Source organism: Nylanderia fulva, unplaced genomic scaffold, assembly GCF_048542155.1.
Source record: "Nylanderia fulva isolate GAGA-0341 unplaced genomic scaffold, ASM4854215v1 Scaffold4, whole genome shotgun sequence".
Classification (NCBI taxonomy): domain Eukaryota; kingdom Metazoa; phylum Arthropoda; class Insecta; order Hymenoptera; family Formicidae; genus Nylanderia; species Nylanderia fulva.
The window spans coordinates 382,884-406,082 of NW_028190476.1; the positions used below are offsets into that span (position 1 = coordinate 382,884).

The window sequence follows — 23,199 nt, forward strand, 5'->3', positions numbered from 1 at the left end:
TCCTGGAGTTTCAGATCCACCGCCCCTTTCATGTCGCGTCCTACCTCCGCTATTCATCCGCATTCCCGCCGTCGCTGACTCTCTCACCGCATATCGTCTCTCTCTCTCTCTCTCTCTGTCTCCTTCTAGCTTTCTCTCTCCCTACTGAATCCAACCCCAATTCTGACCACGAGTTTTCAACCCTTTTCGCCGAAGCGGTGGAGGGAGGCTGAATCGACACGAGAAAAGCATGGAGAGTACTCTAGAGGCACGGCTAAAAAGTCCCGAAAGCCATCGCGGTGCAGACGGCACGAGGAAGCCCATATCAGGAAACGACTCGATAGATCTAAGGATGCTTTTACGCTTTAGTCGGCGTGAATTATGTCGTACTTGCTTTTAGAATATGATTTTATCCACGATAAAAATCCTAGGAGAGCAAATTAAAGATTATTGTTTAAAATGCGCACTAGTTTTTAATTAATTGTTAATTGCTTTCGTATTTGGCTAATTTATTTAATTCAAAATCTAGATTGCGTTATAAATAGAGAGAGATTTTTATTATTATATTATATTAATCATAAGTTTACATAAATAGAAATTTTAATAATTAAATTATTTATATGTAAAAATAAAGAAATGTTAACTTTGATTAATATAATAGTAATATAATAATTTAAATCTTTCTCTCTATATTTATAAAGTAATTATATATGTATGTAGTAGTACAATTTACCATATGTGGCAAAATTCAAGAATTAAGTAATTCCAGCATAAAATTTATTTATCAAAAAACAAGAGAATTTTACTTGGAATTTTATCTATTCGATTTCTCATATCAATTGTTGTTTTATAATTTACAAAAATAGGACAAGCTACATGAGAAAACTAGTAACTCAAATTAGTCTTATTAATATTATTTAGATTTATTTTTGAGATAATGTGCCAAAAATTATATTTTATATATTTTTAATTTTTATTTTTTCGAAAAGTTATTTATAATTTTCTGTTTTAAACAAATATGTTAGCATCTAATCGCTTTCTTAATGACTGTTTCTCCGAACTGTGCTGAGAAACATCTAATTTAATTCATTTATATTTATATATTTGTATATGTAATAATATTTCATTCTCACTAATAATATTTAATTTTCATTGAACGATATAACAGACAAGCAAAACTGTTTATACACAACATTGGTTTATGAAATATAAATATAAACAACTTATAAAGCAGTATATAAAGTAATTATTACTTATTATTAAAAATAATTATTGCACGCATTCACAGCTAATTAATTTTTCATTAATTCTTTTAATGAATATTTTATTAGAGAAAATATGATCTACAAAAACATTTTTTTAAGATTAAACTTTATAAAATATAATAAATAACTATATGTATATTTTTTCTAAATAATCAAAATAATTATTTAAATCTTAAATACACATCACAATACTCAATGTGTATAAAACATTTTGATATATTTATATTAAAATATATTAATTGTTTATTATAAATATAGCTTATAAAATATTTTAAGTATTTTATTTAAATTACACAATAATGTAAAATAATAAAAAATTTAGTTGTTGCATTATCTTCTTAATCAAAACAAATATTAAGAGATATCTAATGTGAATATTTTCCATAATTATTATAAGTGTCGAAATGACTACATTTCTCAAAACATATATTGCGCTTGGTTCAATCATTTAAAATAAAAATCGGAGCAATAGAGAATTGTAATAATAAATTATGGTTTTATTCTGATATCTCTAAAGTAATAATTATTTCTTCAATGTTTAAACATATTTCGCTATGCGTTCCAATTTTGATCAATTTAGATCGAATTTATTATCGGATTAATTCAACAAATGTTACTTCAATACGTTTATGAATTGTTAATCGTTAATTGTAACAATCATTGTGAAAATAGCGTTTATAGAAGTATGTATAGAAACGTGTATAGAAGTAGTAGGTATGTTCTTAATTCAAAAATAATAGACACATTATATCTAAACCGAAATTTTAAAAATATACTATAATATTATACGCGAGTTATTTACAGTTAAGGAAACTACTATAGATGATATCAAGTATTTTTCGAAAATACTGAACAGATTGGAAAATAATAAAAAATACATTGCATAACTAAATGTTAGAAGTGCCGCGATTAATTATTAATTATGTAATTAATTATTTTAATTTTCGCGTGAGCGTAGTATGAGTGCCAGTATGAGAAGCAATAGCAAAAAAAGAACGTAAAAGATTGGAGATGTCAAACGCGATGGCGCAACAATTGCAAGTAATTTATGATTATTTATATTTATTAATTGTTATTCAAAAAATTAATTACTCATTTATTTCCGCGATAATTGTTATTATTTTATATTATTGTACAAATATAATACATATAAAATATTCTAGACTTTATTTCAAAATAAATAAAATATTTATAATAAATAATTATTATATTTTTATGTAAATATATGCAAAATATATATTTCATATACATTGCATGAGTATTGTGATGTTGTGTTTCGAATTTATATAATTGTTTAGATTATTTTTATAAAAAAAATTGATTGTGTAATTTTATTATATGTCATAAAAGTATAATCTAAAAAAATGTTTTGTATACTATAGTTTCTCTTTAATTAAACATTAATTTAACAGATCAATAAAAAATTCAATTGCATGTAATAATTATTTTTTGCAATAATAATTATTTTAGTCATTGTTTTATAATTTGCTTATATTTTTATTTTACAGATCAAAGTTATGTAGATACTACCTTTGCTGTTGTGCATCATATTAGTGAATAATAAAATATACAAAAACACAGATATACAATATGAATCAAAGCCATAAAAAATTATACCTTAAATCAAATCACTTTGTCAGCACTTCAAATAAATAATCAATAGTAATAAATAAAAGCGCGCGCGTTAGATATAAACAATTCTATTTAAAAAACAAAGTATCTTTCTTAAAAGAAAGTAAAAATAAAAAATAAATAAAGTGTAATTTTTGATTTATTATCTCAGAACAAAAACGAATAAGAAATAATAATAACAAAAATCAATGAGCTCATAGGCACTGTGCACTGTTACCAATTTAATCAAATAAAGATATAGTTATGCGTTAGTAGATTTATTATTATTATATATATTAATCATACAATAAATAAATATTTACTTCTATATAAATAATTTATTTAGTTTTTTATTAATATATGTATATGCGTAAATATAATTTATGGCAAAATTCAAGAATTAAATAATTCTAAGAAAAAATTCTCAAAGAAATAAGAAGAGGATTTCACTTTAAGTTTTATCTATTCGACTTTCGTCGATCGTTGTTTCATAACTTGTAAGAATGGAAAAGGTTAAACGAGAAGAGGCTTGCAGCTCCATTGATAACGCAAAAAAGTTTTGAAAGCCACTAGAGTAGCGGCGATGAACTCACGAAGAATAGAATGTGCAGAAAAGAAAACTACATTTCAACCAAGGAACAATACTTGCTGCGCAAGCAACACATTTTAAACCAGATTCGAATTTTGTACATTCAAAGTATTACATTGGAAATTCGAATTGACACTTTGACTACCAGTACACGCAAAGTTGAAACTGAGAAAAGAATACAAGTTCTAGCTAAATTGATACATAATACAATAACACACAACAAAACATCAGATTAATTATCAAACAATTTTATAATTATTAAAAATATTACAATATTATAATACAATTTTATAATTATTAAAAATATTAATTAAATCAATAAAATTTTATAAAAAACTCCATTTTCATCTCGACTAAGAGCCAAACGCGATGTTATTGCGACAAATTAAGATTTAGAAATTTTTGGAAAACGAGGAATTTGAATCCTATGGTTGGGATCTCAGAAATTCCCCTTGTTCCTTCTCTTAACATCCCCTGTAAGAAAAAGACGAGAAAAATATTGGTCCGAAAGTCGGCTGAGTCGGGAATCGAACCCGAGATACAATAAAATTTTGTTGAAGAAAAATTTGACTCTAGATTCCAACTTATTATTTTGAATGATTACTAAAAACTTGTCATACATATATCGCTATATTTCTTTGATAATATCTAATGTCGCGTCGAGTTGTTTGGTAACCTTGCATGACGCAGATACTAGGCATTTCCTGAGAAGGAAATGGACCGGAGGAGAGTAAGCGAGTGTTCTTGAGGAACAGCGTGATAAATGATCGCCAGAAGCGCTGACGTTGATTCAGTTTGTATAGGCGTCCATTTAACAAGGAGAGCGCCGATCCATAGATTCTTCAGCCCTTTAACGCTTATAAGGTTGGTGCCGAGAGGATAACGATGGAACGATACTCGTTAATCAACGTACTTCGCTTTATTCTATGAACCCGACAATCATAGTATTGTGACATGAAATTGATAGCAATCATTCTCGGTCTATATTGTATTTCTATTCGTTTATTATTTTTATAAGAAAATTATTCTTTAAATTTTACTTTGAAGAGAAAGTTCGATTATTAGGTAATATATAAAAAGTTGGGAAGTGCAAACTTTGTATTTGCAAACGACTATTTAATATTGACGAGTGTAACATTAGGCATAAACGTACGACATATTACTTCGCATGGCAATATGGCCGTTGCAATATTACGTTCTAGAACTTTGGTAAATAGTAGAGGTAGAACGCTATTAGAGACAAACTCTCTGTGTTATAGCCTCAAGTGCTGTTATAAGACAGAGAGTCCAAACTTGTATTATTACTATCTGCATTTGGATTCTATAAAATTATATACCATTATTAAGAGAGACATATTCTATATTTTGTACATAATAATTAAAATTGTATATATAGAAATGCGGATTTACCAATAATTAATAAGAAATAATATATCATTTTTTTGTTTTATGAATATTCCAACTCAGGAAATAATTGGAGTATTATTAAAGAGAAATATTTACTAAAAGTTAATCGATCGTTTCAACGCTTACTTTGCCGAAATTCTGAAACTTTCCATAGTTTGCGAATTTCTTTTTTACGAAAATTTCAACACGTAGAAAATCAGAAAATTAATCTCGCCATTATCAATTGCGCCGTTATCGATCATGTACTTCTTTTTGCTATCGGCTCGCGCGGTTTATCGACGCCTTCAGGCTCTCATCGCCCGAAACACAATAAACAACCTCCACCTTCGCGCATTGTTTCCCCTTCAAATCCGTTTTATCCTGCTTCGGCGACCGTTATCTGCTTCCTATCACAGACAAGCAGATATATACACGGTGTGCTTCTTCCCTTTTTCTCTCTCGGTAGCGCTCCAAGACATTCGCGCATGCGGTAATATACAGTTCGCTAATGGATATTGCTCTTACTCTTGCCCTTGCCTGGAGCCAGCCAGAGAGCCGCAAGAGCTAGAACGGCATTTCGGATAAATTAGAAAAGCCCGCGACCTGTATATCTTTCTCTTTTTTCTCGCGAATATCACCATTCCGCTTTTCCGCGAGCGCGGCGGAAGGTATTTGCATGACAAACGATGCGCGCATTTCCGGCGTCCAATTTGCACTCGGCTCTCTCTCTCTCTCTCTTTCTCTGTTTCGCGGCTATGTTCGAGCAATCTCTCTGATATCACGCGGTCATATACTTTATTGGCCACTCTATACGGAAACGTACGTATGTACATACATACGTCGTATCCACGATCCGCTGATTGTATGCGCTCCTTTACGCGACTTGATTATGAATAACTTTAATCACTGAAATATGGAATTATCGTGTTGTTGCGGGCGCACAATTTTATCAATTGTTTGATATTTATAAAATATCTAACTTATTATTCTTATAACTCGTTGGTTATATCAAAAAAAATAGTGTTGTGTTATAAATCTTTTGCGGTTGTCTTGAATTAATGTCTATAGAAATAAATCCCTATATGTCGAGAACTTTATTAACACCAAGAACACCGACACTTAAAATGCATCATGAAATTTATTATTTTTGCAACCGGAGAAATTATCATTGTATCGATATCGATTGATCGAATCTTTCTTCAGCGAGAACAACGGAAGCATGTTTCTTTCCGCTAATTTACTTGTTCGGCTCGTTGATTTATATCGACAACGAGAGGGTATTGTTGTAGATGCCGCGGTAAAGTTTTAATTATATTCTTGGTTGAAGATTCGCATCGGACCGTAACCAATGCGAAGAAGAAAGCCCCGCGGTCCAGCAAGGCAGGTTTCGCTTGCGTCTTCTCGCTGCTGCTTATTTCCGAGACACGAAAATTAAATTTGCTCCATCGTGCGTATCGGTGCACGCCTTCGAAGCCGTCAATATTAATCTCGCGGCGTACTCCCGCGGAATTCTGAGAAGAGAGAGAGTATCGCAGATACAAGTTTTAGCCGGACAGAATTCCACGAAGAATATTAATCGATCGCGACGAAACACGTCCGCCTCGTATCAAGAGCAATCGCTTTTTCAGAAATAAAAATTATTAATTTTTTTTATTGCGTCAATATTCAGAGAATGTTCTTCACGTTTATCAACTCGATAGAAGTTAGAGTAATAGAAGATAGAAGCGAGAAATATGTACGGAACAATATGAAATTTTTATAGAATAACGTATTATTGTAAAAGGAAAGTTTCGACTGTAGTTTTTTTTCTCCCGGAAGATTCGCTAGAGACGAGGGATTCCATCTTTCTCCAGAGCATTAAGTCAAAAGTTTCGGACCGTCGAAGATTAACACAAATAATAGCCATTTATTGGTATTGTCGAGTGTATGATATAATACGAGTCCCCGTTGACCGTTATTTTCCGCCGTGATATAACTTTAAGACTATCATGATGGAACTGAGAAAGAAGTACGAAGTCCAATCGAGCAACTCGTTACTCAAGCTCGAAGGCGAAGGGGTCGACCAACTGAAACTTTGGCTCGTATATTGCTATTCGATGCGCGCCGTATTGACCTAAATGCAAAAGTGTGTATTTGGCGAAACTTTCTACGGATACATTTCCAACGACTAATTTGAAGAAAATTATAAACAGTCGTGACTTTTTCAGATTTTGTTGCTCGCGTTAAATTTTAGCATACAATAAACGGAATTTTTAATAATTTAATTTGGCAAAGATTTATATAAAATCTCTCTCAAATCTTGTTGTAATATCGACAATTTTGACGAGCTCCGAGTGTACATTTAAAACAATTTTCTACATCATTGTATTACACAATTTAATTTACTTGCAAAAATAAAAAAAATTATGTGCTGGTTTAAATACATTATTAGAAATAAACTTTTCTTCACAAATAAAGAAAAAGTTATTTATTTATTTTAATATATATGTACATATATACGTATATATTAAAAGAATAAAAAATTAAATCAGTAAATTTTACGACAATAATTAAAAAGCTCGAAGCGTTACAAAAGTGCGAAAAAGAATGAATGATTTGCTTTTATAATATAAAAGTCGAGCGATAGACTGATTAAATCCGAGCAGTAACTTCTGCTACTTATTGTCCACACGGCAGCAACAGGTAGTGGACTCTCAGCCAAGGATCCCCACCTTCCTTCATTTCACAAATTCCCGGACGTCTATTTCGCGCTGCAAAATAAATGCGCGTTCTAGTATACTAAAGCGCAAACAAGGGCTCATGAAGAAAAACGGAAACTTTCCGCGCACGTCCCGACTTTCGCGCTGAAACATTCTCAATGATTCCGGAAAGGCTGATTCTACTCTCAACAAGAGAAACTTTCAAATTCCCTTGGGTGATTTCGCTAACGAAACAGTCACGCCGAGAAAAGACTTGGTTGTAACTTTTAAAAAGAGTCCCTGACTCCAAATTAAGCAATTGATCGAATCAAGATTAGACTTAATTAAGAATTTATTATATGTATAAAAACAATCATATATGCCATTATTATTCTTTGTTCGTTTCTTGTTTTAAGACATTAATATAATACATCTATATTATGTCTCTAGTGCATCGGTGTTTTTGAACTATTAAATAATAAGATTTGTTGAAAAAATTTAAAAATTAGCACTAATATAAGACTTAAACAAATTTAAGTAACATATACTATAATTATACTAAAAAATATAGGATATATATATATATATATATATATCCTATATTTTTTAATATTTGTGTGCTATTAATATCCATTATTATATATTTAATAAATTTATCGTAATAGAAAATAATACTTTAAATATATATATATATATATATATATATTTAAAGTATTATTTTCTATTATGATAAATTGATTAAATATATAATAATGGATATTAATAGCACACAAATATTGCGAATTATGCGTAAAGAATAGAATTTCCGTCGCTACGTATAATAATAATAATGGCAAAGCTTTGTCGCAATGTTCCTATCTCAGATTTGCAAGTTGTTTCAACGAACGTTATTCAACAACACCGCGATTATTCTAATGAGGCTTGGAATATTGCGTGCAAAATAGTGGTCGACGAGCGAACAAGGGTCGAAGCGTCGAAACTTTATAGTCAGATCAGATTTCAAATATGATTAGCACTCGGTATGATATTAGTCGCGAACTCTGCTGCTCGTTAACGTGACTATATCGAATAAGATGTATATATGTCTGCTAAAGTCTAATGATTATTATTAAATTGTCGTTTTATTCGAGATTGATAATATTGAATTAATTCCCCGCTTAACACAATTATTTCAACTATTTGTATTATGTGACAATGTCCGCGGTTACCGCCGCTTCACGATACATAATTATTCGTGCATGACGTACGATTATCGTTAGTACAATTGTTTACGCAATATGTTAAACTGACATCATTATTTATTATGGATGTACAATATATCATAAAGTTATTTTTGAGATCAAAGTTAAAAAATGCTTTAGGACACTTTTTCTCAAAAAAATATATATATATATAATTATATATTTATCTTCTCTCGCATAGACATTATATTTGAGTAAAACGTATCTATACAGTTGAATATTATTTGCTTGAAATAATTAAAAATTCTGTTTATATGTATGCCATATATGTAGACAGAATTAATTAAAAACCTATTACGGTTAAAAACACATTAAAATTTATTTGTGATTAATAAAAATATTATATAGATTATGGTATTTGCTCGATTATATATAATGTTATATAGATCTTTTATTTATTTAATTAATTTTATATCTTAAAAATGCAATCTGTAAAAAACATGGAGAATAGCGATACAGTTCAAACACGGAAATAGCATCGAATCAGTCTCGCTTAGATCAACAAATCAAATTGAAACCCGCTGAATATGAATGGGCTGCTCGTAGGGCCAACGTCAAAGCCACGCTCAGCGAGGACACACCATCATTCTATAGGCTTTACTAATAATCCTAAGTGCATCATCAGTCGCTTGATGCAACATTGCACGAGTTCTGATACGCTACAACCTGTACAACAACCTCTTCTCACTCTGCCAATCTCTTTTTCTACTTTTCCCTCTCTCGCATTTCGTTCTTTCATTCTCTCGTCACTTGGCCTTCAATTCCTCTCGCGCAGACACAATCCCCACTTTCCATGATTACTTGCGATTTTATCCTAGACACAAAAATTGCACCACGATTGTAATCGTGGTCTCGGAAAGAATGGCAATGTAAGATAGTGTGTTCTCTTTCTCTCTCCGTCTTTCTCTGTGTGAATTATTGTGAGTCGACGGTGATGGTGGAAGAAAAAGCGAGTTGAAAAACGGAAAAGCAAGAGTAAGCTTCGAAAAACGGGGACCGAACCATTAGAAACCTACTCTCTTGAAGCGCGATCCGCTCGCCTTCCCTTGAGTCCCACTTGCGTTTCGTTTATATCTTCTCTCAAGAGCCTCGCAAAAATCCTGCAACTTTATGCCGGTTGATAATCGTTGGAAACAAAACATCGAACAATGGTCGTTATCGAGCTTATAGTATTTGTTATTCTCGATCATAAAATATTCAACACACTTTATAGCGATGATATAATAAGGAAACATAATTATACAATGAATATATATAAAACAAAATATTGCTGGTGGTCTTTCCATCATGTCTCTGTCATCATTACATCGCGGATGCATTTAGTTCCTTGGGAACTTCCATCTGTACTTCCAATTATCATCGAGAGACCGAACAAAGACAATTCCGTACAGGTAAGTTTGTGAACCCTGGTGACGATGCGAAGGAACGAAGAAGGATAAGGAGAAGAGCGGAGCAGGTGGATTGCTTGCCTGGGTTATGGAAGACATTCGGACTCTATCCGCGGTGGCAGAGACTGAGATGGCATTTAAGGATTACCGGAGTTTAGCATAATATCAGCAGGTAGAACGAGGACAACAAACAGGCATCGTCGTCGGAGCGATGAGAGGACGACGGATGACGGGTGGAAGATGGGACTCGCGAGGTGGAATGTGCCCGAAAAGGGGTGCAGGTATTATTCATGGATTACCTCACTTGTCTCGGCTACAATCCTCCCAAAGCCTCCATTAGAATAATTGCTTCTTCATCTTCGCGCTTACGCGGTTGCTACCGCCTACCGCGTCCTGATTCTCTCCTTCACTCTCAACCCCTATTTCGGAGAGAGAGGGAGGAGCATCCACCAATTTCGCTACTGGCATCTTTCGTTTAAATATACACCACCGGTTGCAACACGCGGTGTGTCACTATATGCTTCCATATGCACTGCTTTTTCTTTTATTGTTTGCTTTGATTTGACACAAAGAAAAGTGTGTCATCTCGTAAAATTCGCAGAAATATAGATTAGAGACACAAATGTATTAATACAGTTTTCTTGCTAACATATAATTGCAAATATAATTGCAAAATATTGCATATAATTGCAAATAAATATAATTAAAAGGATATTAAATTATAATTAACTACATAAAATAAATGTCAATCTCGAATTAGAGATTATGAATTCTATGCATCTCCATAATTAAATATTTGTAATTTTGAATTATTATGTCAATAATTTTATTTTGTCGTGCAATAATTAATTGAGACTGAAACACTATATGAAAACATAACGCAAATAATTTTCTATTTATATAATATTTCTTGAAACATTAAACATCAGATTACAATCTTTTAAATTTTTGTATTTTACGACACCCGATTACATTGTAATTTACACGCAAATTCCGTCGTGCTATAAAGAAGAAACTGGAATATACATCCCGGTTGCGGAGGCACGAGTGGCAGACCATTAGCCGGAAAGGAAGTCTTTTAAGAACAAGGAAGAAAGAGAGTACCGAGTGATCCCTTAAAGTTCCAAAAAAGTGCGAGTGAGAAAGTTTCTGGCAGAGACTGTGTTATATTCGTGAACTTCGCGTTCATCGTCAAATAATCACACCGATTATTCACGACCCCACGTTTTAACTTTTTATACACAAGTAACACTAAAAAAAGTACACTGAAAAAATTATTAAATTAATAAATATTTATTTCAATACTGCCTAATAAATCATTTATTTAAAACAAATAAATGTTTATCTTTTGAAAAGAATTTTCTTATATCAAATAAATATTTTTTTACATCAAATCAATATTATTAGTTTCAAATAAAATGATTTATTAGGCAGTATTGAAATAAATATTTATTCGAATTCAATAAATTTTTTTCAGTGTAGTCAACGTTGATCAAATGTTCAATCGACTATAATTGTTAGATGCAACTGGTTAACCAAATTTATTTTCAGAGTATTAATATATCAGCTATATATGAGACAAATAAAATAAAAATGCGTATTTTGGAAAAAATAGAAAAGTTAAATTGTGTTGTACTTTAAAGCATAATAACGAATATAAAATCTAATAAAATAAAAGCATATAATTATATGCAAAAAATAATGTATACTTATATATAAAAGTAATTATATCAGAAGTACTTTTTGCGTACTGTATTTAGAATAAGACAAGTATATATAAAACACTACGTTGTATTGACAGAAATGTCTCGCAATAATGCATAAGTATAGCGGTGAGCATCTAACACCTGTCTTCTCCGCTCCTTCTTCGCCACAAGCGTACAAGAGGAGACGATTAATGCCCCTTAAATTAATTACGATGTTACGTGAAGGAGAGCGGCAAGTAGACCTACAACAACGAGGTAACTCGAGGGATCAACGATCGGTGTATAAATGAGGGGAGACACGGAGGCAGGTTCAAGCACAGAATCGTCGCACGTACATATCTTGGTAATGCGAGATGAAACTGTAACGAGTACGGGCGCGGTAACTAAATATTCGCGGGCAGACGCGTTGAGACAACAACGTTGGTGACAGGAAAAAAGGAGAACTCGACGTGAAACAGGCCGTTCGTTCCATCTACCCTCAACATTTGTCGCCATTCACGTTTGCGCGTACGGAAGAGAGTCGTCGCCGCCACTGGAGACAATTTATTCTCACGGTCTCGCGCGTAATTTGCTTCCGCAACTCCTTCTTCTCCGTAGCTTGTAACAAGGGTAACGAAAATCATCGAATGAGAACCCATCGTCGCGGCCCGAAATCGCATTTCACGCGACATTTGTTGCGCGACGTCATCCTACCTAGCCTGGCGCGTTGATCTTTAAATGCAGTGCAAGGGATGGGAACGCGAGGGATGAAATTTATTTAATTTTTCGCCTTTCGCGCTATCCGATAGCTCGATCCGCGCGCGTGAGCGTCATACTATATTCGTATTTTTCTTCTCAATAAACTATCACGCTGAAGACTTATAACGAAATTGAATGGAGAATTAATTGTGATATGTATACTTAAAGTAATAAATATATATGCAAAACATGTTGTATTTTTAATCTATAAAATGTTTACTCAAGTCGATATTTTAAAGCAGCGCCTCTTTCATTTAACAATTCGTATATTGAATATCTGCTAGATTCTTTAAGAATTGGACATGTTAATTTTTGTCTTAAACTTGTTAATTAATAAATTAATATCTAAAATAAAAACTTATATATAAAACAAAAGAAAACCAAATAACCTTTTCCTTTAAAAAAACATTTTTTTTCAAAGAAGTTGACTTAAATTTTTATTTCTTTCAGACTTTATAAAACTTTATACGAAGATTCTCTTTTTTGACGAACTTTTCTATAATTTGTCAAAACTTTTTATAAGAAAACTTATTCTTTTATTTCGAAAGAATTAGACTACATGGGGTATAAATTTTTACATATATAGTTCTGATTGCAGCAATATATAAATACATCTCCACTATCAGCAGACACTTTTGGAAAAAGTCACCGCGAGCAACTACTACCGGTAGCATTCGTCGCATTATTTGTCGTTAAGTGCATGAAAGCTTTTCCTTGAGTGCTTAATACAAGCTCACGGTTAATAGCGGCGCGTTATTATGCTCACAGGGACACAAATGTGTCGCAGAGTTTAAAGTGTCTCTACTTTGGTGTCGCAACCGCAGAAAAATGCGCCAGCCTAACCTTTTATGGATTCTTTGTATTTGTGTGGGTGTATATGGCGGTGCGATTATATCGAGTATCTCTGATTCATTGCTTCTCACACAAATGAATATAGAAGTGTGTTTTTGCGAATATATACAATATCTTTTCAATAATTCCTTAAAGTTATTTAATTATTATATTTATTTATTTTTAGAGATTTCCAAATAATTACAAATTTTGTTATTAATAATATTTTTACTTCAAAGATTCTTAGATCTTTAAATTCTATAATAATATAACATTTATAGATTTAATACTTTGACATTACCAAATTTTGAAATCTCTTTTAATATACTTATCTACTAAAAATAATCTGTAAAATATCTTTATTTGCATATTTATCTACACATGTAAATGTATACTTGATAATTCCCTAACAGCACACATATCCCGAAGACGTTCAGAAAATATCCCGAGAATGTTTGAGTATCCTCTAGATATCTTTTGGATATCCTCTGAACATCTTTCGGATATGTTGTGCTATTAGGGTTGTAAATGTATAATTTTGATCATAATATTTATATATTTTATAAGTATTTAACAATTTAAAAGAATTCAAAATGTTCTGCAGAGATTAAAATCTTGAAATTCAAAGATTTAGAATTTGTAAATAAATTGGAGATTATATAAAATCTTTTTTTCTCTAATTTATTTGTAATCTTCTCTTTTAAATTGTAAATATTTAAATTTCAAAATTTTAGTCTTTGCAAAACATTTTGAATTCTTTTAAATTGCTCAATAAGTACTTATAAAATATATAAATATTATGATCAAAATTATACATTTACAATTATTAAGTATACATTTACATATGTAGATATATATGCAAATAAATATATTTTAAAGATTTTAGTAGATATATTTTAAAGATCTTAAAATTTAATAGTGTCAAGGTATTAAATTTATAAATGCTATTATTTGAGAATTTAAAGATCTAAGAATCTCTTTAAAGTAAAAATATAATTATTAATAATAAAATTTGCATATAAAAATTATAATCTCTAATTTATTTGCAAAAAAATTTAATTTTTTCTGTTAAATTATAAATTTTTGAATTTCAAGATTTTAGTTTCTACAGAACATTTTGAATTCTTTTTAAATTGCTCAATACTTATAAATTTATATATAAATATTATGATCAAAAAATAGATATGTATTTTATATATATATATATTTCTATCAGACATTTTTTTTCATCTATATAATATTTACATATTTATAATATACTGTTTTTGAAGGGTTTTTATTTAATTATTTTTCTAGAGCATGTATACATATATATGTGTGTGTGTGTATATATATATGTGTAAGAAGGCAAAATATATTTATAAATATTTGATCAGAGACACCGTGCATATCAAACACCTCTGTATGGTTATATATGTATATATGCATTCATATTCATGCATCTTATCCTTTTCTCCCGAAAATGTGAAAGGAAATATATAATAATAATATATATATATTTAATATTATATATTCGCACATTTTCAGCTGTGGCAATAACTAAATATGATCCGTAGTTCCTAACTCTCGTATCAATAATAATATTATTGCATAATAATTGTACAAACCTGCTAATTTTATCAAAAGCACAACAATTTTCACAAGAAAAGTTCAGTAAATTATTACTCACTCTGAGCTGCATTCGAAGACTGTACTATACATCCGAAGAAAGCAATTCCAGTTTTCTGAAGACGCTCGTTCTCCCTCTTTCTCACTCTTCTTCTCTGTTTCTCTCTTTCTCTTTTTCTCTCTCTTTTTCTCAGCTGGAAAAAGAATTGTATATATGTTAATTGTGTTTAATTATATATTTAGAATAAGTATATAATAAATACATATAAAATTCATATTTACTCGAGCTTTAACTATAACTTTATTTATACGTAAAATATATCTAAGATAATTACCTAACCGCATCACGAATGCCTATACATTTATAATGGAATATTTCTATTCTTTCTATAAATAACTTCGACTTTTTTTTACGTAAAATAGAGATACTACACGAGCTCTCATTCTGCACAACACGTTCATAACTGCAGTCGCGATTTATAAAGAAAAATATATACAAAAAGAACGACATACTTCTGCGGCGCGACACTTTATTGCGTTCGAGTGCAAATATCAAATATGGCGTCTTTGCGCGCTAGTTTGCGCGGGCATTTGTGTGCCAATCATAGACATATGTAGCGACATCTTACGGAGTAACCTATTACCTTTATCGACACGAATACACGTTAGATATGCGATAATATTGCGAATATGAATATATCATTTTGCAATGTTTATTAGGTCAAAATATATAAAATAATCAATGAGAATATTTTCTGTATTAGGCGATTAATATTAATGAAGCTACTAATTATAACATGTACATACCTGATGATAATTGTCCATTATATGTTTTGCCTCCCAAGGCATATTGCGTTTTCAATCGATCGCAGGCACACAAATTATCGACATCATAATTATGGTAATTTATTACGACTAATACTTACGCGAAACACTAGGAAAATAATTCTTCACGCTTTTAAATAATAATAGGAGCGAAAAAAAGCAATAAACGAAGCGATTCGAATACGACGATGCGTCTCAACCGGCCATTCGACCACAAGTGACGATTTCGATATATATCGAAATGCAATGCAATATCTATCGAATGACGATTCTCGAAATATCGAAACACTCGAAGCAGCAAGTCAATCACAGTAAATTCTTAAGTCTGTTCCTTTTAGTTGTACTTTCAAGTTACCGATTTTATCTTTCTACGTGCGAAATATTACTAGATTATATGCAGAAGCCATAAGAAAAGGCACATTAGCTTTTAAAATCTTTCATAATCTGAAAGTCAATGGAGCAGAAGCAAACTGTCGTCTGCCGTATAGACATAACCTTGTCAAGTCTTAGAACACGATAGTAAATAATAAACAAGTGTAATAAATTTGTCAACCGGTTGTTTCAAGTAGGTATTTAATTAGCATGCTTGTGATGTATCTTGTATGAAGATGAGCATAATAATTACACGTTTGGTAATTTATAACATCGGATTATCATAAATGTGTCCATGTAGCTACTAATGTTACAATACATGAATTGTTTTATGAATTTAATTTTATAACTTTTTATTAAAGTAATACAATTTTTTTTTATTATAGAATATTTCACGATGTCCGAAAATACAAGTGAAGCAGCTACGGCTGAAAAAGAAGCTACTAGTGAAGAAGATGTTATCTCGGAGGAGGATAGACAATATTTGACAGAATATGTGAGAGAAACAGAACAAAGACTTGCAACAAAGGAAGAGATTCGTGCGTCCAATCTAAATCCTACAAGACCTTCGGATACATCATTCAGTAAACTTGACTCAAGTCTCAAGAGAAATACCACATTTGTCAAGAAATTGAAGAACTTTAGCATGACTCAACTTGATACAGTTTTGAAAGACATGGCAAATTTAAACCTGACCAAATATGTGAGCGAAGTTGCTGCTGCTCTGGTGGATGCCAAATTAAAGATGACCGATGTTGCGCCAGCCATTAGAGTATGCAGTTTTCTCCATCAGACATATGCCGAATTTTCCACTCATTTCTTCGAAAATTGGCAAAGAATATTGTCACTGAAGATCAATGACAAGATCTCGAACCCCAGCAAGTTGAGAGTAGATCTTAGATTCTATGCGGAACTAGTAAATGCTGGAATATTCACACACAAGCAGGGTTTGCCGCTACTAGGCTCAGTATTGACTGTATTGATCAATATGGATAAGGAAGAGCACAATAATGTCAGCATAATATTAAGTTTTTGCCGACATTGTGGCGAGGATTACGCCGGTCTTGTACCAAGAAAGGTGCGAGAACTGTCCGAGAAATTAAATGTTACGATTCCAAAGAGCAAACTTTTATCACCGGACAAACAACAGAATGTTAAATTGTTACTGCGAGACTATTATAATTCTTTATGCAAACACTTGTTGAAGGAGCACAAGGAATTGCAGGCGTTTGAGAAGCAGAATCGCAAAATATTGCAAACTAGAGGTGAACTGAGTTCAGAGAGGAAGGAAAAATTGGAGGCCCTCCAACTCTCTTATGAACGTTTGCTAACCAGTGTACAGAGCTTTTCTGACACTCTGGATGAACAGATGCCTGAACTTCCAGTGGACAATGAAATGAAGACCGAAACGGAAGAAACGTTGAAAATGATTAATGAGGGAGAGGACAATACCATCTTGGAAGATATGTGGGGCGATGAGGAAACGAGACGTTTCTATGAAGTATTGCCAGATTTGACGGTCTTCCTGCCAGGTTCGTATTTGAAGGAGACTCCGAAAGAAGTAACAAAGACAGATGTATCGATAACGGAGGATGCTCTTGACGAAGAGATCGTTTTCGATGAGTTAGAAGATACCGAAAAAATTGAGGAGCCACCGGAACCGGAAGTGGAAGAACCACAAGTATCCAACACAAGCAATAAGATACTACTAGACGCTTTCTTGACTCATCTGCCGAACTGCGTCAATCGCGAGATGATCGACAACGCAGCAGTGAATTTTTTGATGAATCTCAATACAAAGCATAATAAGAAAAAATTAGTAAAGGCTCTTTTCGGTGTTTCTAGGATTCGTCAGGATCTACTACCTTTCTACTCTCGCTTGGCGGCCATTTTGCATCCGGTGATGCCCGAAATCGGCAATGATCTGTGTCAAATGTTAAAGCAAGATTTCAAGTACCACGTCCATAAGAAGGATCAAATCAACATCGAGTCGAAGATCAAGGTGGTACGCTACATCGGCGAGCTCGTCAAATTTAAGCTCTATTCGAAGATAGAGGCTCTCTATTGTTTGAAGGTGTTGCTGCACGATTTCACGCATCATCACATCGAAATGGTCTGCAATTTACTGGAGATCTGCGGTCGATATCTATTTTGTTCGCCGGACTCTCATCAGAGAACCAAGGTGTATCTGGAACAGATGATGCGTAAAAAGGCGGTCACTGCACTTGATTCACGCTTCGTCACGATTATCGAAAACGCGTATTACTTCGTGAATCCACCCGAATCGACTGGCGGTGTCGCGAAGAAGGATAGACCCCCCGTGCACGAATTCATTAGAAAATTACTGTATCAGGATCTCTCCAAGACGAATACTGATAAGGTGCTGAAATGGATGCGGAAACTTGACTGGGAAGACGAGAATGTATCGTCATACGCTATAAAATGCCTCACTGCCGCTTACAACGTTAAGTATCCTAACGTTCGTTGTGTGGGCAGTTTATTAGCCGGCTTGGTGGCCCATTACGAGACCATAGGACCCAAGGTAGTCGACGGTGTACTTGAAGATATACGACTGTGCATGGAAATTAATTTGCCTAAATATAATCAACGACGCATTGCTATGGTAAAATATTTGGGCGAGCTGTACAATTATCGAATGGTAGAAAGTGGCGATATTTTCCGTACTTTATATTTACTGATCAGTTTCGGCGTCAGCATGGATCACTCGTCACCGAGCATACTTGATCCATCCGATCATCTCTTTCGCATCCGTTTAGTGTGTACGTTGTTAGAGACTTGCGGCCAGTACTTCAGCGGTGGATCCAGCAAGAAGAAACTTGACTATTTTCTAGTATTCTTCCAAAATTACTTCTGGTTCAAGTTTACGGATCCCGTTTGGACGTCCGAAAACCCATTCCCCGTCGGGATAGACTACATGTATCGCGATACGTTAACGATGCTACGACCCAAAATGCAATTGTTCCAGAGTTACAAGGAAGTACAATGCGCCATAGAAGAATTGCGAAATATTTTATATCCAAGTTTGAATAATCCACCCGTTGACGACGTCGCTGCAGAAGGCGAGAATGACATGAGCGTTATCTTGGAAGGCGACGAAGAAGCAGCAACTACAACTGGAAATGGTAGCGGAGACGCGAAGGGTTTGGCGGAGCTGCACTTTGAAGAATCCGAAGATTGCTCGGAGGCGCAGTCGGAAGAGGAATGGACGGCTGATGCCGAGCGAGACGACGCTATGGGTACCCAAGAGAACACTCAGGGTGATCGGTCTCAAAGTCTGTCGGCTGAGGGTGGCACCGAGGGCGTAATCATGGACGTGACGGAAGAACTGAATGCCGCTTTGCCAGCCGGACCACGACGTGTGAGCTGTCCGGAGGACGATGACTTTCTGTCCGCGCTGGATAAAATGGTGTCGGATAATATACAGGACCGAATGCGAGATTCGATAAAACCGCAACAGGTCGACATCTCTGTGCCGCTGCATGTAAAGAGCACAAAAAAAACATATGAACAACTACAGGAACGACCAACTGACAACAACACAGTGGACTTTGTGCTGATGTTGAGAAAGGGTAATAAGCAACAGTATAAGAATCTAGCGGTCCCAGTATCGTCAGAGTTGGCTATGAATCTTAGAAATCGTGAACAGGAACAAAAGGAGGAGAAGGAACGTGTGAAAAGACTGACATTGAACATTACCGAGAGACAAGAAGAGGAAGACTATCAAGAGACTATGAATCAAAGCACCAGACCAGTCACCGTGAACTTGAATAGAGAACGGCGACAAAAGTATAATCATCCTAAAGGAGCCCCGGATGCCGATCTCATTTTCGGACCGAAGAAAATTCGATAAATTCAGAGAACTTCAAATTTTCGGACAATCGAACTTTTCATTAAGAAACAGGACATTTGTGAAGTGATTAATTATAATTCGGACCTCTTTAATTAATAGTTATATAGTGTTATCGTTTTTTTACTATAGCACATTAGAATTTCGAGAATGAATGTCGTAAGGCGTTCAGAACACACAACAGTTCAGCAACGTTAATAGATTTTATAAATTATATGACGATATAATATAGATTAATCTAGTAACGATGCTTAACTGTTGTGTTCTGAACGCACCCATAGTGTGTTGAATGAATCAGAATTTTGAGTATGAATGTATTATATGTAAAATATATATACATATAAAAACATATGTTACAGTGCATTTAAACGAAGTCATACAAATCATTGGTACAGTAAGTTCTCATTAAATTAACATAAAAACTAATTTTGATAATTTATAAATGTATAAAATATATAGATTAAAATTTATTCTTCCGGCTAAAACATATGTACATGAAAAAAAAAACCAATATATGGATTATTACACTACACTGCCGATTTTCGATTACATACATACATAAAGTTTACTGTACCATGTAAATGCACTTTTAATGCAACGAGATGATATATCATTAATAACGTGATAATCTGCGCTATGATGATGTGAAAATATTAGACATTTTTATAAACTTATAATTACTCGTTATTTTATGTCTATCAACGAAAGCTATGTTGTGATAGAATATACGATCAATTTATAAATATTTCTCTATGCTATCTTTCGATTCTCTTTCTACACCTTATTTGGAAAAGCAAAATTTTCTTTTTTCCCTTACAGATAACCTTTCTATTAAAAGAAATCGTGTAAAGAAGTCAAATATTGTGATGTACAATTATTTATTTTTATCTAGGAAATTATCGCCATGTACAAAATGAATATAAATAAATGTTTAGGTGCTTTAACGTTTGATACGGCTCCATAGTAAGTTTTGCAATAACGACGTCACGTATATATCTACCGAAATACATATATGAAATTGATAAACGCGTGTAAATTAACACTAAATGCATGTCTGCATCTAATGATCGCTTTTTAAGGATCTTCTTCCGCGTCTTCGAATTGACCCGCTTCAATATCCATAGCTTCTTCCGCTTCCGCTCCCGTATAATTGGTCCCCATTTGCTCTGTTGAAAAAATCAACCTTATACATATATCATTCAATGCATTAATTCTAACATATTTAAATTTTTAAATTTAATTTTATGAATTTTGTTTTCAATGTTATCACATATAGATAAAAAATTATACATATAATACGATCACATTTAAATATATAATCTAAGCATGCATACATAATTTTCAAAAAATTAAATATAAATTAAAAATATACCTAATATATCAAATATATAATATAAAATATAGCCAAATTAACCTGGCAAAATGCAAGGTGCGTCGCCAGCACCTACTTCCTCGTCATATTCACCTTCATAGTCTTCCTCGGCATCTTCATAAATATCCTCTTTAATTTGAGAAATTATATTATATTAAATTTTTGTTGCGCTATATTTTTACATTGCAAGTAATCGGAAATAAATTGATTATCTTTGTTCGAATGCTTACCGTCTGAGAAGCTATCTTGTGGATCAGGGTGAAGCGCTTGACACGCATTCATTGCTTGAAACATTAATTCTAAATTATTCGTATTATCAGGCGCAAATTGCATTTCCGTAATTGGAGTGTCCGCATCATTCTCATCGTTTTCCGAAGCGTTTTCAGATGATAATGCTAATGGCATATCTGTGCAAATAAAATGTACGAGTACATTAATATTAAATTTATCAATTGTGAAATTTCTTACAGTAAAAGAACTTGTAATAATACCTGGGAGGTCTACTTTGGCATCAACCATAATATATAAACATTGTCGTGGATGGACTTGTTCATCTCGTGCAATAGCGTGTAATGAAATATGAGGATATTCAAGCGAAAATCCCTGTTGTGTGTCATTGTTCATCCAAGAAAGTACGCTACAAATAAAAATATATTAGAGTATATAACATATTGTGCATATATGTAGATAACTTAAAACTGCAAATTGAATAGATTAGCTACCTTTCTGTGACGTAGAATGTACCCTTGCCTACTTCTCTACCATTGATATATACTGTAGTGTTTGGTTCTTCGTGACGTATCCCTTCTTGTGGTGGCAAGAAGCTGCTAAGCACTACCATGTTTTATAATCTGCAAAATATGTAATATTTAACAAAAAATACGAACTGTCACTGATTCGACAAAGAAAGCATATATTATCCATATGATATCAGAGCAGTAATGCGACTCTTATCAGAGTTACACAATGCATTTACATAGACATAAATGGCAATACATAAACGCGATATATACATAGTATTCCGAGCTTGTTAATGTCCCCTGTTAACGTCACCTTAATGCGTGCACGAATACTCCCGACACAGAACACGTTCGGAATTACTCTCGACAGAAAGTGCCTATTATATAAATACCTTATACGCGTGACATTAAGGAGAGAAAGCGAGTTTCGGGTCTCCGTAACTAGTAAACACCGGTGTTGCGCTGCTTGGAGCCTCCTAACCAAATAAACAACACCAAAACAGGGTGGACTCACCGTAATCCCTCAATTACTGGAAAAACCGTGCGTACGAACAGCGACGAGGTTCCTCGCGAGCCACACAGATGCGTATCTCACCGAGAATTCGCGTTACCTGTCGCGGCACGCACTCGTACGCTCGTTTTTACGATCGCGAGCTGTCAAACGAATCCAAACGAACTGTCGGAGGTTGCCTACGTGACGCGAGATGCGGCGTGCGCGCTACGATTTCCTCTGCCCGACTGTCGTTTACTTATTTCTCGTTGTGTGTTGAAAGGATATATATATACATATATATATGTATACAGTCTTTTAATTACGGTTATAAAAACAATAGTTTACGTGTAGAATATACGCGACGCAGTTTTAATTTAACAACGGTAGCGTAATACCGTTATTGCGTGTCATACATATGTTATATATATATATATATATATATATATATATATATATATATATCGTGTCATATCATAGTGGTGCCGCTCTGCTTTCCATTTAAATAACTA

General features: G+C 33.1%; 2 protein-coding genes and 1 long non-coding RNA gene across 6 annotated transcripts in view; 1 reads left to right on the plus strand and 2 right to left on the minus strand.

Annotated features, from left to right (window-relative positions):
- Positions 1-16,042, minus strand: part of LOC146721873 (uncharacterized) — a 39,255-nt gene extending 23,213 nt beyond the window's left edge. Inside the window, exons 1-2 of the long non-coding RNA XR_014925460.1 lie at positions 15,828-16,042; positions 15,082-15,214 (exon numbers count right to left, since the gene is read on the minus strand). This is a non-coding gene — a long non-coding RNA (uncharacterized LOC146721873). The remainder of the gene's footprint in view (positions 1-15,081; positions 15,215-15,827) is intronic.
- Positions 16,043-16,135: 93 nt separating this feature from the next.
- On the plus strand, positions 16,136-20,830 carry Upf2 (UPF2 regulator of nonsense mediated mRNA decay). The gene is made up of 2 exons (XM_029320678.2): positions 16,136-16,410; positions 16,604-20,830. Exon 2 carries the CDS (start codon positions 16,615-16,617, stop codon positions 20,086-20,088), a length of 3,474 nt encoding a protein of 1,157 aa, XP_029176511.1. The 5' UTR covers positions 16,136-16,410; positions 16,604-16,614; the 3' UTR covers positions 20,089-20,830.
- A 116-nt stretch (positions 20,831-20,946) lies between these two features.
- icln (chloride nucleotide-sensitive channel icln) lies at positions 20,947-23,106 on the minus strand. 4 transcript variants are annotated; one of them, XM_029320681.2, is made up of 6 exons: positions 22,712-23,106; positions 22,180-22,308; positions 21,949-22,094; positions 21,688-21,864; positions 21,551-21,586; positions 20,947-21,251 (listed from the first exon to the last, which is right to left on the minus strand). In XM_029320681.2, the coding sequence occupies exons 2-6, from the start codon at positions 22,296-22,298 to the stop codon at positions 21,160-21,162; spliced, it is 570 nt and encodes a 189-aa protein (XP_029176514.1). In that variant the 5' UTR covers positions 22,299-22,308; positions 22,712-23,106; the 3' UTR covers positions 20,947-21,159. The 4 variants fall into 4 exon arrangements, with proteins under 4 accessions (XP_029176514.1, XP_029176512.1, XP_029176513.1 ...); XM_029320679.2 differs by having other exon boundaries at positions 21,500-21,586; positions 22,712-23,104; XM_029320680.2 differs by lacking the exon at positions 22,712-23,106 and adding an exon at positions 22,590-22,705 and having other exon boundaries at positions 21,500-21,586.
- Positions 23,107-23,199: the final 93 nt, after the last annotated feature.